This window comes from Furipterus horrens, unplaced genomic scaffold (assembly GCF_987537825.1).
Source record: "Furipterus horrens unplaced genomic scaffold, mFurHor1.1.pri manual_scaffold_7, whole genome shotgun sequence".
NCBI lineage: Eukaryota > Metazoa > Chordata > Mammalia > Chiroptera > Furipteridae > Furipterus > Furipterus horrens.
Window position 1 is genome coordinate 111,437,178 of NW_028327177.1, and position 17,551 is coordinate 111,454,728.

General features: G+C 40.4%; 1 protein-coding gene across 3 annotated transcripts in view; it reads right to left on the reverse strand.

Annotated features, from left to right (window-relative positions):
* Positions 1 to 12,844, reverse strand: part of IL20RB (interleukin 20 receptor subunit beta) — a 31,659-nt gene extending 18,815 nt beyond the window's left edge. For 2 of the 3 annotated variants that reach the window (XM_090284287.1, XM_090284290.1), the window contains exons 1-2: positions 12,594 to 12,844; positions 502 to 628 (exon numbers count right to left, since the gene is read on the reverse strand). In XM_090284287.1, coding sequence (XP_090140413.1) covers positions 502 to 628; positions 12,594 to 12,669 — 203 coding nt within the window. In that variant the 5' untranslated portion in view covers positions 12,670 to 12,844. The remainder of the gene's footprint in view (positions 1 to 501; positions 629 to 12,593) is intronic. The other variant, XM_090284288.1, reaches the window with a different exon arrangement.
* Positions 12,845 to 17,551: the final 4,707 nt, after the last annotated feature.

A 17,551-nucleotide genomic window follows, 5' to 3' on the forward strand; every position in this document is an offset into this window, starting at 1 on the left:
TTATTGTTAATGAAATATATTGAGCTCCTTTGTGTTCCTGTTGCTCCTCAATGGCTTCGAGGGCCTGAGTACCTGCAGGGGAGCAGAGCCTGCAGGGCCTCAGGGCCAGCAGAACTTTAGGGTCACAATTTGTTTTGGCTCATAGACAGGAAAACTGAGGTCTCCTTCAACCCCCAAGGATCTGAGTCTCCAGTGACATATCTACCTGAAGTCAGAGTCAAACTCATTTCTTTAGATTTTCTTCAGTATTAGACAATTGATTCACCATTGAAAAAAGCTCCACCATATTTTGGTTCCCAGAGAGGTCACTGTCAAATACATAGGACAATTTCCCTTGCTTCTTCAACTCTCCCAGTGCCAGTGCAGACAGAGGTGGCAGGTCACTGGAGATGATCTATCCCTGAGCTTACAAAGCCTCCTTCGGCTCTGTACCTCCAGCAATAAACTACTGTCTAAGTGAGAAAAACTAAGGGAAAAAAAAACACAAAACAAAAAACTCACCCCTGGTACGCAACAGAATAGTGTATTAGTTCTCCAGGCATGATCACTGGGCTCCACATCAAGAGATGCTTCATGTTGTTTGATTGTACAGAGAGGTTCTGAGGAGCAGGCAGAACAGCAGCTCCATCTAGGATCAAGGCAGATAGACAAGCTGATAGATGGGCTCATTTTGGAGGAATACCACAGCTTTAAATTAGTTTCTAGTGAGACTTCATATGTCTATGAATCAGAAATATCTCTAAAATCATCATACTCCTGTTAATGCTAAATTTTTCTATCACTGTAATTCTGCCTTTGGTGATAAAATGGCATATTAATATTATAATCATAATGGCTAATACTATTGAACATGTACCATGTTCTTACCATATGCTAGATTGTTACATGATTATCTCATTTAATCTTCATGACCATATCAGGAGGTAAGGACTATTATTTTCTCCATTGTACAAATGACAAAACTGAAGCACATTGTTTATAACTCTTAGGTCAGATCAACCTAGATGCTGGCCTTGACTCTGCCACTTACTATGTGATCTTAAGCAAGCTGAATAAACCTGAGCCCTCCATCCTTTCCTGGAACACCCATGCAGACTCCTGCCAGCTCCCCAGCACCTCCCTCTCCTGCTACTGCCATCCAAAGCACATGCCTTCACATCCCCCAACAAGGCTGAATGGGCATCAGCTCCCAGCTGGGAAGTGCAGGCTGGTCTGCTGTGAAGGGAGTCCAGTCCAGATAGGCACCACGCTAGCTCAGAGACTCAGCCCCAGGCACACTGCAGACACCTGAGCCACCCTAGGACACAAGCATCTGCTCGTGCAGGTGTGTGTGGTGTGCGCAAGTACACACACAGCAGGTCTACTGTTTGCACACAGAATGAAAGAGGTCTGTGATGCTCAACATGCATAAGAACTGTGGGTAGCCCTGAGGCTCACCCTGTGCGTTAACCCAAGGTGCAGTCTGGCTTCTCTGTTATGGTCCTTCTCTTTCCAGTTTCAAACGTTTTTCTTTTAATGCTAACACCTGCCTCCCTTTGCTGTTACACTCGCAGTGATAACATCAAGAGCACAGCAGGAGCCCTTGCCTGGGACTTTTCATCTCCAGTGTCTGTCTCCAGATTGGCATCTGTTGTTATCAATCTCTGTGACCACAAGAGGATGGGGGTTGCCAGGGACACCCCACCTAGTTTCCCTGCTTCTCCTCTAATGTAGCACTCTGGTGATGCACCTCCATCCCACCCTCAGCATCCATGCCCTGCCCTGTGAGGAAACACCTGGGGTACCCACAAGGCGGGCTTCCTGTCCTCTCCACCCCTAACCTTAAAATCACCCAAGGGATAAAAAGAAAAGGGCCACCTGCAGTGAGGTGGCACAGAAGGGTGGGGCATGGTCCTTTCTTACATTGTTCCTCTGGTAAAGTAATAAAACATTTTTCTAGTCAATTATGTGGGGAATGTAAAGCTATAATTCATAATTCTCTGAAACGGAAATCTCCAGGGTTGGATGGTTTCACTGGAGAATGCTACCAAAGTTTTTTTTAATTAACACTAATTTTACACAATCTCTTCCATGAAATAGAGATGAAAGAATACTTTACTATTTATTTTATGAAGCCAGTATTACGCTGATGCCAAAAGCAGACAAAGGTAGTAGTATATATTTTAAAAATCAAAACAAAAGAACTATAGACCTATATATCTCATGCACTTAGATGCAAAAATTGTCAACAATATATTAGCAATCTAAATCCAATAATACATAAAAAAGGTTATGCACCATGACCAACTGAGATAATTCCAGGTATGCAAGACTGGTTCAACATTTGAAAATCAATTAATGCAATCCACCATATCAACAAGCTAAAGAAGAAAAATCATACAGTTGTATCAATTGACACATGAAAAGCATTTACAAAACTCAACACCCATTCATGAATTTTAAAAAATCTCTTCAAGCTAAGAACAGCAGAGAGTTATCTGAACTTGATAAAGACATCTACAAAAAAAATCTACAACTAACATCCATCTTACTTAATGGTGAAAGATTAAATAATTTCCATCTTAAAATCAGGAATAAGGCAAGGATTTCCACTCTCATCACTTTTTATCTCCACAGTGCTGTTAAGTTCTAGCAACTGCAATAAAGCAAACAAGGTAAGTAAAAGCATACAGACTGGAACGGAGGTAATAAAACTCTCCTTATTTGCAGATGACATGATATGACTATCTAGAAAATCCTACAGAATCTATTAAGAAAACTTCTAAAACTAGTACGTGAGTTCAGCAAATTCAGCAAATTCACAGAATACAAGAAAAAACATAAACAATTAATTGTATTTCTATATATTAGCAATGAACACTACAGACTAAAAAATAAAAATACAGTCGTCCCTTGATATCAGCAGCAGATTGGTTCCAGGACACCTCCACCCCCTCCTATCCCACGAGTGGATACAAAACTCCTCAGATGTTCAAGTCCTTTAAATTAAATGATGTAGTATTTGCATATAACCTACGCATATCCCCCACTAAATTTTAAATCGTTTCTAGATTACTTATAATACTCATTACATTTACAATGTAAATGGTATATAAATAACTGTTAAACTATATTGTTTAAGGAATATAATAAGAAAAAAAGGCTATACATGTTCAGTACAGAAGCAACCAAATCTTTTTTTCCATTCATTGACTTGAGAGAGAAAGAGAGCAAGAGAGAGAGAGACATATGGACTTGTTGCTTCCCCACATCAATGCACTCATTGGCTGATTCTCGTATGTGCCCAGACTGGGAATCAAACCCAAAACTTTGGTGTATCAGGATGATGCTCTAACCAACTGAGCTACATGGCCAAGACCATTTTCAAATATTTTGATCCATGGTTCACTGAATCTGTGGATGTGAAACCCATAGGTACAGAGAGTCAACTGTACTACTTACAACTACTCAAAAAAAAAAAAAAAAAAGAAAGAAATAGGTGAAAATCTAAGAAAACCTATTTAGGATTTGTCAAGGGGAAACTCCACAATGCTGGTGGAAGATATGAAGAAGATCTAAATAAATGGAGAGAGCTACTGTGTTGTTCATGGATTAGCAAATTCAACATAGTCAGAATGGTAACTCTCCCCAAATTAATACACACGCTTAATACAATTCCTATCAAAAGTTCAGCAAGGTTTTTTGGTTTCTTTTTTTTCTGTAGACATAGACAAACTTTTTCTAAAATTTATAAGAATAGGCAAAGGAATTAGAATAACTGAACCAATTTTGGAAAAGAATAAAGTAGGAGAAATTAATCTACCCAATTTTAACACTTACAGTAGTTAAAATTGTGTGGTATTGGCAAAGCTGTAGATAGATTGATGGAACAGAATAGAGATCTCAGAAATGGAACCACACAAATATGCTCAACTGATTTCTGGCAAAGGTACAAAAGCAGTTCCATGGAGGAAGGACAGATAGCCTTTTCAACTAAATAATGCTAGAGCAAGTGGACATATGGTGGTATTTTCAATAGAGACTTTAACTGAGTGACTGTGACCAGACTATTAAGACTCTGATACTCAGAATCTTAGTTTTGCACATGCAAAACTAGCTAAAAAACATCTTTTGAATAATGCTGCATCCACAACACTAATTTCTCTCTCTCTCAAGACCTCTTAGTTTTCTATTGCTGTTTTAACAAATTATTACAAATTTAACATCTTAAAACAACATAGATTTATTACGTTACAATTCTTTTAAGTCAGCAGCCTGACACTTGTCTTACTAGGCTAAGATCAAGGTATTGATAGTACTGTGTTCCTTCTGGAGGCTCTAAGACAGAATCTGTTTCCTTCCCCTTTTCACTTTCTAGTGGCCGCCTGCCTTCCTTGTTCACGACCCCTTCCTCCAGCTTTAAAGCCAACAATGGCTGGTTGATTTCATTTCATACTTCAAATTTCTCCTGCCTCTTCTTCTATCCTTCCAATCTCTCACTGCACCCAGGAGAAGTTCTCAGCTTTTAAGGACTCATGTGATTATTTTGGGCCCACCCTGATAATCCAAAATAATCTCCCAATCTCAAGGTCCCATAACATTAATCACAGCCTTAAAATCCTTTTTATTTTCCATATGCACATCTTTGAGGGATCATTATTCTGCCCACCATATGGGCCTTGCACTGCAGGGTATATTGGTTCTATAAAATGACACTATGCCCTAAAATAATGTAACTTATTTCAAGAGAATTACCTTGTATATCACCAGAAGAAAAAAAGAGCAAGGCTAACCTAGAACTTGGTCTTAGTGACCAAGCAGGCTGCTGGCATCACTCACTGCCTGAGTACCTAGTGCCCACACCCCAGCTTCAAAAGGTATACAAACAAATTCACACCTCAGAAAATTGATAGATTACTTCGTGATTTTAAAGTATGGTCTCAGGATCAGCAGCATCACATGCCCTAGGAATTTATTAGAAATGCAGGTTCTGAAACTGTACCCTACACCTTATTGAACCAAAATCTGCATTTTAACAAGAGTCTCCAGGTAATTCATATGCGTGTTAAAATTTGAGAAGCACTGATCAAGAGACTATATAGTGGGGTTCTCATCATCCTTGCCTGCTCATTCTTTTTGCTCTCTCTGCATACCTCACAGACCCAGGCTTTCCCCTGATAATCATTAACCACTGAGGCTGCAGCAGACAACAGCCTGGACCTCTTCAGGCTAAAGATAACATCTTGACCTAAATTATGTTACAGCTCCTGAGCCCTAAAGTAGAATGGACCCCTTGGCTACTCTTCAATGAAACCAGACAGATGGACACTGGAGCAGGCCTTAGAGCTCTTTTCCAGACATAAAGAAATGATTTATTACCCTTACCTCACTTCCAACCTATCAGTTCTTACCAGGACTGGAACCCCTAATCTATAGTGTCTTGTGATTTTGCCATATGTAATCTGTAATTTACATGTCACTGGGGAGTTAGGTCTTTAAGAGCACGAGCTCAGCTATAGTCCAGATTGGACAATCATATAATATTAAATTACTTCCTTTCTCCACTGCAAACCCCTGCTTGTTAATTTCTTTTAGCCAGTGTGTGTAGGAAGATGGGTTTCAATAACACATACACCCTTCACTCGGCCTCCCATATGTATATAACCATAATATAATTATGAACATTAAAATAGTTACATTGGTACAATACTATTAATTAAGCTTCAGTATTTATTTGAATTTCACCAGTTTTTCCCCTAATGTTGCCCTCTTTTTGTTTCAGGAATCAATCCAGGATCCTGCAATTAGTTGTCATATCTAGTTTGTCTCTTGCAAACTGATCTCAGTCTTCCCTAGTCTTTCATGACCTTGACATTTTTGAGGAGTACTGGTCAATTGTTTTGTAGAATATTCTTCAGTTTGGGTTTGATGTTTTTGCATGTTGTGATTTGATTGTATATTTCTGGAATGCACTCACAAGAAGTGTATGATGTTAATATGTCTTATTACTAACGATATTAACCTTGATCACTTCATTAAGGCAGTTTCTCCACTGTAAAGCTACCATTTCCCCCTTTATACTTAGTAACTCAAATAGGGGAGATACTTTGACACTATGCAACTATTCTGTTTCTCCTAAACTTCCATCCATTACTTTTTGCATCTGTTGGTGAATATTACCTGCAACAATTATTTGGCTGTTGTTCCAATACTGATTATCCATGTATTAATTGAAACTCTGTAAGGAAGAGCTCTTTATTTCCACCATTTATTTATTGAATTATTCATCTGGATCAGTTTGGACTCATGAAAATTTATTTTAGTCTATTTTTATTTATTTTGTTACTCAAATTGTTCCAGCTTTGGCCATTGGGATGTCTTTCAGATTGACTCCTGTGTCCTTTTGACATACTCCCATAAGTCTTTAAAGACTTAATAGATTTTTAGAATAATTTTATATATACAGAAAAAATTACGCACAGTACACAGAGTTCCTATATACCCTTCACCCAGCTTCTCCTAAATCTAATATCTGATATAGCCATGGTGTATTTGTCAAAACTAAGAAAGCAATGTTGGTATATTACTCCAAACCTTATTTGAATTTTGCCAATTTTTCCACTAATACTCTTTTTCTACTCTAGGATCCAATCCAGGATACTTATTGCATTTAGGCCTCTATCCTTTTTTGAGCACTTCCTTACTTACCAGCAGATGCTCTAGACTTGTGTTTTCTCTGCCCAGTCCTCAAATAGAACACTTCTCTAAGGAATCCTGCCCAAGGAGTTTTGAAAAATTCCAACACCAGGGCAGCACCGGAGATTAATTAAGTCAGAATCTCTGGTTGGCATTTGTAATAGCTTTAAAAGCTTCTCAGATGGCTCCTCAGATATAGCTTCTCAGATATACATTTGAGCCTGAGAAACCACTAATCTAGATCTAACTTCTGGTGGGCAAAGAATAGTTAAAACTGAACAGTGAATCCCCTAATGCCAAATACTTAAATGTATTTCCCAGCAGGCTCTAATGTTCCCTGAAGACAAGGACTCTGTTCTAGCCATCTCTAAACAGCACGTGGCCCAGAACCCGGCACATAGGAGGTGCTCAAAAATGCAAAATGAATGAAAATTAAACAAGTAAACCAAGTCTTGGCTCCGTTAGTGAAAATAGCCTTGGCCTGACTTGTTTTTCTAATCCTTATCCACCTTAATTTAGATTTTTTTGCTGCCCTGAGGTTTATGCTGAACATTTATTTCCTAAAACCTTGAGTTGGTGACAAAGGTTGGCCACTACAAAGCCCTTGGGCAAACTCTCCAGGCAGAAATTTCCCTGAATGATAGGCCATGCTGGCTTCCCACATCGGGGTCTTCTGTCAACGACCCTCATTTGGGACCTCTTCTGCCACCTTTAGTTCTAACAGCTCTTATGGCAAATGCATCAGAAAAGTTAGCACCATCTTCTTTATTCCCTTTACTTCATCCCTCTTCTCCTTTTCTGGCCTACCTCAATGTCTCAGCTTCTTCTGCACAAAATTACAAGGGCACAGGCTCTGGAGACAACCAAACCTAAGTCAAATACCAATTCTCCCACTTACTAGATGTATATACCTAGGCAAATAACTGAACCTCTCAGAGTCTTCGTTTCATAGGGTGTAAAATGGGGATAATATCACCTACCTTGCAGAACTGACGTGAGAAGTTGAGAGAACATTTTTGCTAATCTAAGAGCACAGTGTGTGCTCAGAAATGGCAGCTGTAATTGTCATCATCATTCTTATTATTATTGGTAGAGGGGATCAGTTCCCTAAATCACACAATATTATTCAAAAGGGACAGGTAAGGCAAATCAATTCTACAAAGGAGAGCAAGAACTCTACTCATTGGTCCAGGAATCTAGCGTAACTAACAGAAGTTCATTCAGAATTTGCAGAATTCATCTACACAGTCCAAAGTAAATGGTCAAAACTGCATAAAGGCAAACCAAGGACTGGGACTCCTGGGCAAGATGGCAGCATAGGTACACACAGCTCACCTCCTCTCACAAGCACATCAAAGGTATATATAAACTATAGAACAACCACCACTCAGAACTGTCAGAAATAGAGTTGAATGAATGTCTGATAACTACGGAATTAAAGAAACCACATCCATACAGACTGGTAGGAGGGGCGGAGACGAAGAACAGGCTGGTCCCACACCTACGTGTGGTAGATAAAAACTTGGGAGGGATATCCTGGGAGCAAAGAGTCCCAGCCCCATACCAGGACCCCCAGCCCAGGGTTCCAGTGCCAGGAACATAAGTCCCCATAACTTCTGGCTTCAAAAACCAACAGGGATTGAGTTAGTGGAAGAAACTGCTGAAGCTGGAGTCCCAAGAGTTCCTCTTAAAGAACCAAGACATGGACTTATTCAGACTCACTCTCTCTGAGTTCCAGCACCAGCATAGCAGCTTGAAAGGCACCAGTGGCATACAGAGAGGAACAGAAGTGTCTGACACCAAGGCGGGAGCTGGGGGACAGCTTACTCCCAGACAGAAAGGCAGGCAGAGGCCACTGTCTCTTTTCTGAGACCTTCCCCCACAGAGTCACAGAGCCAGCAGGCTAGTGCCACATCTGAGACTCCATCAAACTAACACTATTGGCCCCACTTTGAAGATCCCCTGAGGCTCTGTCCCACAAAACATACAGCTATTAACAGCGGTTTTTTACCATAAAAATGGCTGGTCCTGGCTCATGCTTCACAAATTCCTAAATCCTTTCAAACAAGCAACAACCAGCCTCAGTGAGCCCCCAGCCCTCATACCTCTTGGTAAGTGGCCCCAGGTCCAGCACTAGCAGCAGCCACCCTAGATTCACAGCTTGGTTTCACCATGGCATCTCCAAGCCCAGTACAAGTAGCAGCCATCTCTGATTGCTTTATAGCTCAGGCAAGGTGGCCTTGAGCAAAACACAGATGAACGCTGACTTTGGCCTACACCACCGGGGAAACCTTAGAGCCTGTGCAGCCAGTGGACAGCTACAGACCACGTCAGAGCACCACCACCCTTCCCCTGTGCAGCTGGTCCTCCATGGAAGGCAGAGGTTGGTGGTCAGTGATCACAGCCAGTTCTTGTAGCTGACTGTCCTGAATAAATCCCTACCATTTAGCTGCCAACAGCAAATAAGGCTCAACTACAAGAGGAGGGTATACTCAGCACCCATGAAGGGCACACCTCAAGTACCCTGCTTGGGTGATAGGGGAGGCTGTGCTACTGGACCCTACAGGACACCTATTACATCAGGCCATACTACCAAGACAGGAAGTCATAGCAGCTCTACCTAATAGGTAGAAACAAACACAGGGAGGCTGCCAAAATGGGCAGACAAAGAAACATGGCCCAAATGAAAGAACAGATCAAAATTGCAGAAAAAGAACTAAACAAAATGGAGATAAGCAATCTTTCAAATACAGAGTTCAAAACACTGGTTATAAGAAGTCCCAAGGAACTTAGCAAAGACCTCAACAGCATAAAAATTCTCTAAGCAGAAACAAAGGAGACACTAATTAAGGTAAAGAACAATTTACAAGGAAACAACAGTGGAGTGGATGAAGCAAATAATCAAGTCAATGATTTGGAACATAGGGAAGCAAAAAACAAGCAATTAGAACGAAAATAAGAAAATTAAATTAAATTAAAAAATGAGGATAGTCTAGCAGCCTTGGGGACAGCTTCAAGCATTCCAACATTCGCATCACAGGAGTGCCAGAAGGAGAAGAGAAAGAGCAAGAAATTGAAAATCTACTTGAAAAAATAATGAAAGAAAACTTCCCTAATCTGGTGAATGAAATAGACATGCAAGTCCAGGAAGCACAGAGAGTCCCAAACAAGATGGATACAAAGAGGTCCACTCCAAGACACATCATAATTAAAATGCCAAAAGTTAAAGAATCTTAAAAGCAACAAGAGAAAAGCAGTTTGTTACCTACAGGGGACTTTCAGTTGACTGTCAGATGATTTCTCAAAATAAACTTTGCAGGCTAGAAGAGACTGGCAAGAAATATTCAAAGTCATGAAAGGGAGGGACCTATAGCCAAGATTGCTCTACCCAGTGAAGATATCATTTAGACTCAAAGGGCAGATGAAGAGCTTCCCAGACAAGAAAAAACTAAAAGAATTCATCATCACCAAATCATTATTATTTGAAATGTTTAAAGGACTTATTTAAGAAAAAGATCAAAACTATGAAAAATAAAATGGCAATAAATACATATCTATCAACAATTGAATCTAAAAAACAAACTAAGCAATCAAGAAGAACAGAGACAGAATCATGGATACGGAGAGCATTTTGATGGTTGCCAGATGGGAGGGGTATGTGGGGGGATGGGTGAAGAGGTGGGGGGGTTAAGAAGTACAAATAGGTAGTTACAAAAGAGCCATGAGGATATAAAGTATAGTATAAGAAATGAAGTTGCCAAAGAACTTATATTTATGACATGACATGAACAATGGTGTGGGGCTTTCCTGAGGGAATGGGGGGGTGCTGGGTGGAGGAGGCAAAGGGCAAAAATTGGGAAAACTGTAATAACATAAGCAATAAAATATTACTTTAAAAAGCTGCATAAAGGCAACCTCTGCTGAAGCAGTTATGTGCTGACACCACTATTTGTTTACCTAACCAACATCTAATAGCTATCATTATAAAAGGACATATTGACACCTTCAAAGTGCTATTGTTTGCATCCTCTCATTTAACCCTTCCCAACCTCAAGGTATGTATTTTGACCCTTTCACAGATGCAGAAACTGAAGTTATATGATATGGTCACTGAGCTAGCAAGGCAAAACACATTTACAGGTCTTCCTGCCTCTGACATCCTTGTGGTCTCTACCATTGTTTTTTTAGTTTGTTTGTTTGTTTTTTGTTTTTTGTTCTGTGTAAGTTCACAGGGTCAGAAGAATACACTCAACTCCAGGTCTGTTTAAAACTTAAGTTATCAGGAAAAAGTTTAAAAGACCAGATTGCCTCACTGAAGAAAATGTCAAATTAAAAAATGCTGATCTTTCTCCCTGGCCAGGTAGCTCAGTTGATTAGAGTGTTGTCCTGATACATAAGGCTGCATGTTCAATCTCTTATTAGAGCACATGTATGAATCAACCAAGGAATCCATAAATAGTTGGAACAGCAGACAGATGTTTCTCTCTCAAATCAATAAATTTAAAAAATTATTTTTAATTTTAAAATGCTGGCCTTTCCCTTCTCATTTGGTCTCATCATCATCTCCTTTTGTCTTCATAGAGGAATGTTTCCCTGGCAACTGGTTTGTCCCACCAATTAATCAATCAATCTACTAACTAACTAATCAGCCAACATTCTTAGCCTATGCTATGGACTATGGGGACAACCAGGAAAGGAGCCCAGGTCCTGCCGTTGGATCAATGCAGGAAACAGAATACACCCAAGCAGAGTAAATAAGGTCAGAGTCAAAAGAGAGGAGTCTGGGAAGGGTCTGTGGGAGGAGGGAGCCATCTGGAATGATGATGGGCTTGGGATGGGGAAAGGAAATGTCTGCTTCTGGTCAGAAATTATGAGGGTGTAATATGTGAACTGTGAAAAAGACAGCCACCTGTGGTCCATATTTGTTTTTAAGTAGTGACAAATAGGATCAGGGCCTGAATATGTTGGATCATGAAACAAACAGCAGATTTGAATACCATGTGCTGAGCAACTGGGAGCTTTGAAGATTTCTGAACTAGGAAGGGGTCATAAATTTAATGTCTAAGCCAGTTGTAAACATTTGCAAATCTCCTTAGCACTGATTTGTTGCCTGGTTTAAACTAACTAGAATAATTACTTCTCAGTGTTAAAAAAGTAAAAATAAAGAAGAGAGAAATTTCTCAAGTCTTCCACTGATAGTACAAAGTACCCAGTACCTTGGAGTATTAAAATTAGAAATTTCTCTTAAATGTGATTTGACATGATGAAACATCAAAGACTACAGAGCTGTGATTTTTGAAACAATAAAGCATGTAGGTACAAGCCTCCAGGAATGAAGCAGAGAAAACTAGGTAATCTTACTGGCAGGGAAAGTGTCCCAAACCAAATATTTTTTTTGAAATAACTATGGAGTTACCTACCTGACTACTACCTTTCTGCAGTGACCAGGAGACATAGCCAATTTTATGTCTTGTCCCTGATATTAAGACTGAAAATTATGTCTTTTTTATTCCTTTCTATTTGGTAGAATCTTTACTCTATTTCTTTTCCCTACAGTTAATATCTCTGATGCACACACAGAGACTGAGATAACTATGCTGCAACTTTTAAAACCAGATAATGAGATAAAGAACGACATGCATGGAGTTCTGCTAACCTTTAGACTATTTGTTTTGATGCTTTCTCTTTTTAGATTGTTCTTGTAGACATTAGGCGAGAGATTTCAAGACAGAACACAGGCTTTCTCTTTTCTTTAGGATGAGGGGATGGATGTATAAGAGGTGGGAAACCTTTTTAAAAACAGGCGTAAGATATTCTATGCCTATATAATGCAACCCCAAACCCTGGGAAAGTATTTTTCACCTTCTTAACCTATATTCGACTCCTAGTCTATTGGCTAGATTCTAATTCATACTTACCTATGAGCAAACATGGAATCAAGGGGTAGAAAAACCACATGATAAGACTTGTTGAGATTTCTTCTAGAATCATCATGAGGGTCTGTGTTTGGCCGACTCAGCTGGACCTGGAACATTGTTTCCTTTCACAATGAAACATCCTGTCCGTCCCAGACATCGTTGCTTTAGAACCCAGATGCTGGAGCTGAGGTCTGAGTTGTTGTGCAGCCTGAATTGTTCCGGAAACAGGAGCGGGCTCAGACAGCTCAGAAGGGGCGGGCTGTGTAGCACCCTCCTTTCTCCCCAAATCCAGATATTGCATCAGGGGGGAGTGGCCTAGGAGAGTTCCAGAGAAAAGGTAACTCTGGGGAGCTTGAAAACCTGCCTGGGGGAAATACCCTGGACAATAAGCTCTGTCCTTGAGGACCCTATTATGTCCCTGGAAACCCCACTGGAATGAGCTGGCAGTACTTGATTATCTTGCTCTCTCATCAAATAGCTGTCCTCTTCCACGTCCTCATCTTGTGAGTTCATTTAAGCTGGGTACTAATTAGCTCTTTTTGTTAATGCATATCCACTTAAAAAAGAAAAAAAAGAAAACCTAACAAAAAGGTTTTAATACCTTTTAAAAAGTCAGGAGGTGAAGAATACTATATAGCTTCATATTCACTGGCATTTGCAAAAAGACAGCTTAGAAGGAGATACAAAAACTAATAAGATTGCTTGCCTTGGGCAGAGGGAGTAGGCCCTGGGAAGATGAAGAAAAATGGGAATTAGACTCTCCTCGATATCTTTGTTCGTTTGTTTTGGGGTTTAAATTTTTTATTTTGGTAGAATACACATAACATAAACTTTACTATCTTAACCACTTTGAAGTATACAGTTCAATGGTATTAAATACATTCACATTGTTGTGTAACCATCACCACCATTCATCCCCATAGCTCTCTTTATCGTGTAAAACTGAAACTCTATGCCCATTAAGCAATAACTCCCCATCCTCCCCTTCCCCTGCAACCACTATTCTACTTTGTCACTATGAACTTTACTTTAAGCACCTCATATAAATAGAATTATAGTGTCTTCCTGTGACTGGCTTACTTCATTTAGCATAATGTCTTCAAGTTTTAACCATGTTGTAGCACATTACAGAATTTCCTTCCTTTTTAAGGCTAAATAATATCCCATTGATGTACGTACCACATTTTGCTCATCCATTCATCCATCATTAAACAGTTGGGTTGCTTCCATGTTTTAGCCATTGTGACTAAGGCTGCTATGAACATGCATGTACAAATATCTCTTCAAGGCCCTACTTTCATTTGTTTTCAGTGCTGTATATTTTTATAGTTTGATTACTGACCCATGTGAATGTATTATTGAAAAATTAACCCTGGCTGGTGTGGCTCAGTGAATTGAGTGCCAGCTTGGGTTGCGGGCCAGGTCCTGAGTTGGGGGGTGTGCAAGAGGCAACCACACATTGATGTTTCTTTCCTGCTCTTTCTCCCTCCCTTCCCTGCTCTCTAAAAATAAATATTTTTAAAAAATTAAAAACAATTTTAAAAATTGGAAGGAAACCTTATGATAGGGTTTGGCCCCCTAAAATGTCAACTTTTTAAGGACTCTAAACACTTTGTAAGTGCAAATGCATTAATGAAAAGAACATGGGTACAACAGATTTTGGTTGCAGTTTAGGAATTTATTTGCAATGTTCCTTTGGGAAAATGAATCATTTATTCATTCAGTATTCACTAAGGACCTACTATGTGCTAGATCCTGGGAATTCAATAGTTCCTGCCCTCAACCAAGAACTTCCCAACTAGTGGAGAAGATGAGAATAATCATAAATCAATATTGAAAAAGGTGACACAAATATTCAAAAGGGAATACGGGAGCATTAAGAAGAAACACCTAACCCAGCATGGGGGATCAGAGAAGGTTTCCTAGAGGAGGGGACTTTTGGGCTGAGTATTAAATGCTAAAAAAATTAGCCAGGTCTGATGTGTTTAGGAAACCACAATAAGTTTGGTGCAACTGAAGAGCAAAGTTTGTGTGGCAAGAAATGGGGTCCAAAGGTGGGTAGAAACAGGATTCCAGAGAGCTTTCAATGCCTTATTGAGGAGTTTAGAGTTTATCCTTATAGAGCAGTGAAGCTTAGAGAGCAATGTAGGTCAAAGAAGGGGTTAAAATCTCAAATCTAATCATGTCATTCCCTGCATTTGAGCTTTAAAAAGTTTATGACTACGACAGAGAGAACAGTAAAAGGGAGCATGCCAGCGGAAGAAGGGCCAGGAGGGAGCTATGTCAGTCAGCTAGGTAAGAGATGTTGTTGACTTCCATGAAGTTTTCCCATGTCTGTAGAGAGAAGTGACTAAATCTAAAAGATGGAGGTAGAACTACTAGCTCCTAAATATTGAGTGAATTGGGAGGGTGGAGGAGGTGGAGGCAAACATGACTTTCAGGTTCTAGGTTTGAGTAACTGGGTGGATGGAAGCACCTCAGGAGAAATGAAAAGAATGGGGTGGGGCCAGGACAGGCAAGGCTGGGGGTGGTACAGAAAATGGTTGCATGTATTCAGCTTGATACATTTGAAACTTAGATACAGGCAGGGGGTCCCCAGTATGTAAAGGATCCTTATCTCAAGTTCATAGGAACCCCTCCCCGCACCTTTAGCATCTCAGTGGTAGCTGAGATCAGGAAGTGTGTGAAATATTCAAGAAGAGTATGTAGATTAAAGAGGGGTGTGAATGTGATTCTGGAGAAGACCCACATTTAAGGACCAGCGTAAGAAAAAATAGGGTGATATGGGGGTTAAAAACAGGTCAGAGAGGGGGTCCTGGAAATGATGAAATGTGGAGTGGTCATCAAGCAGGAGTACAGAAGGGTGAGTCTTTGAGTTAATCATCGAAAAATGTCCCCAATTTGAATCAGAAGCTAGATAGTTGTAGGATGAGGAGTAGATGGGAAAAACAGTACACTTTCAATGTGAAGGGAGAGGAAAGCAATTCCAAGAACCTCATTTTTTCACTTATAAAATAGATACAATGATGTCTTACATAATAATTAAGGGAATTAAAGAATGCCAGCACAGCACATTAGCACAGTGCCAGCAACACAGATCTTCACAAATGCTGTATTAACCATTTGTTATATTAATAACATTAGCATAAGTACATTAGGGATCATTTGCTCTGACTGGCTGGCCCTTTGCGGATTGCCCCTGGATCCACAAAGAAAGGATTCTAGTTGGAGATAACTACTGGAGGGTAGTAGTTAAAGGCATGGGCTCTAGAACCACTGTGTAAGTTGGCATCTAGTTGTGTTTTTTAAGGCAAGTCATTTAAATAGTCTGTTTTAGTGTCCTCATCTATAAATTGGGAGACAGTTATAGTAGTACTTAATTCACAGGGCTGTTGTGAGAATTAAATAAATGGTACACTTAGAACAGGGTCTGGCAAAAGAAATGTACAGTAAATGTTAGCTGTATATCTCTATTACACCATGACCCATGGACATGGACAACGGTGTGGTAATGGCCTGAGGTGGGGGTTTGGGGCTGGGTCGAGGTGGGCAAAGGGGGAAAATGTGGAGACAACTGTAAGCGTGTAAACAATAAAAAAGAAAAGAAAAAAAGAAAGAATACTTGTTGCATGCTCTTCTTGATTACAGCACTGAGAGTCAGTAGCCACATTTGTGCCATGACCTCTGGTCACCAGCTGCTTGTATATTTTGCTCACTGTTCCCCTGGTGTCTGATCCTGTCTCCCCTTGCCTTCCAGTCTGGACACGCCCCAACCTGGAGTGCTTCGTACATGCTGGCCTCAACATCTGCCTCCATCTTACTTCTGTTCTCCTAGTCCTGGCTTCCTGATTCCTCTCTCCTACATGCACTTCTGCCCAGTTTCCACGTTAAAAGCTAACAATAAAAGCCAATGTGTACTGGATATCTACTATGTGCCAGGAATTGTCCTAAAGGCTTTCCATGATTATATGCATTTCCACATTTTATACAACTGACTTGCAAGGTAAGATTTGATTCCCAACTTTTCAGGTGAGGACACAGGGCTCAGAGAAATTGATTTACTATATATGAGAGCTAATCAGGGATGGTAATAGGAATTCCAGCCAAGTTCTGCCTAGTTCCAAGTTCTTTGCATTCACCTTACTGCCTCCCAATTAGCACCAAAGGAGGGTTTACAATGTGTTTGAGGGGACAGGGGAGTAATCCAAGATATTAGCAAAGGCTTTAGAGAATAGACAGACCTAAATATGGAGTTCCAAGGATGCACCCATTTAGATTTGGGTAGGAGAGATGTATTCACAGTTCAGCGCCCAGAACTAGGAGAACAACATGCGCAAGGCCCAAGGATGGAAAAGTTGAAGGGAATACCAACTGAGGAAGAAAAAGAAAAGGAAACAGAAAAATGGGAGAACCTAAGACTCATTTAGCTATGCTATGGGGGAGTGCTGTCCACGAAACCTGGAGGTCTTAAGATAGTTACCTTTCTACCTGAGCATATGTCCCTGTCAAGATGTCCCTGCTCAGCACTGCCATGCTGACTAGGCAGTATAGCCTGGCAATACTTCACAAATCACTACAAGGAAAGTCTCTGTCCTGGGCTCTGCACACCTCAAGGAGCACTGAGGGGTTATGCTATCTGCTTACCACAGCTTTTGAATGACAGTCCCTCTCAGGACAGGCTCATGACAAGGCACTCAGACCATCCACCTCTGAATGGGCCATGCCATTCAGAGGATGAGGACTTCTGGAGGGCTGTGCCTCACCTGCTGGCCTGTGTCCTTGCCTGCAATCCCCAACTATGATCTCATGTGTCTCTTCTGTCTTTGAGGTACTTCTCTTTCTATATCTTCTCATCAGCTAGTTGTGATCTCCAGTTGTTTATGCAACATGCCAGAACCAAACTATCCATTGCCCACACTCAGGTTAATTTCCACTGCCTTCCAGAGTTGAAAGATCAC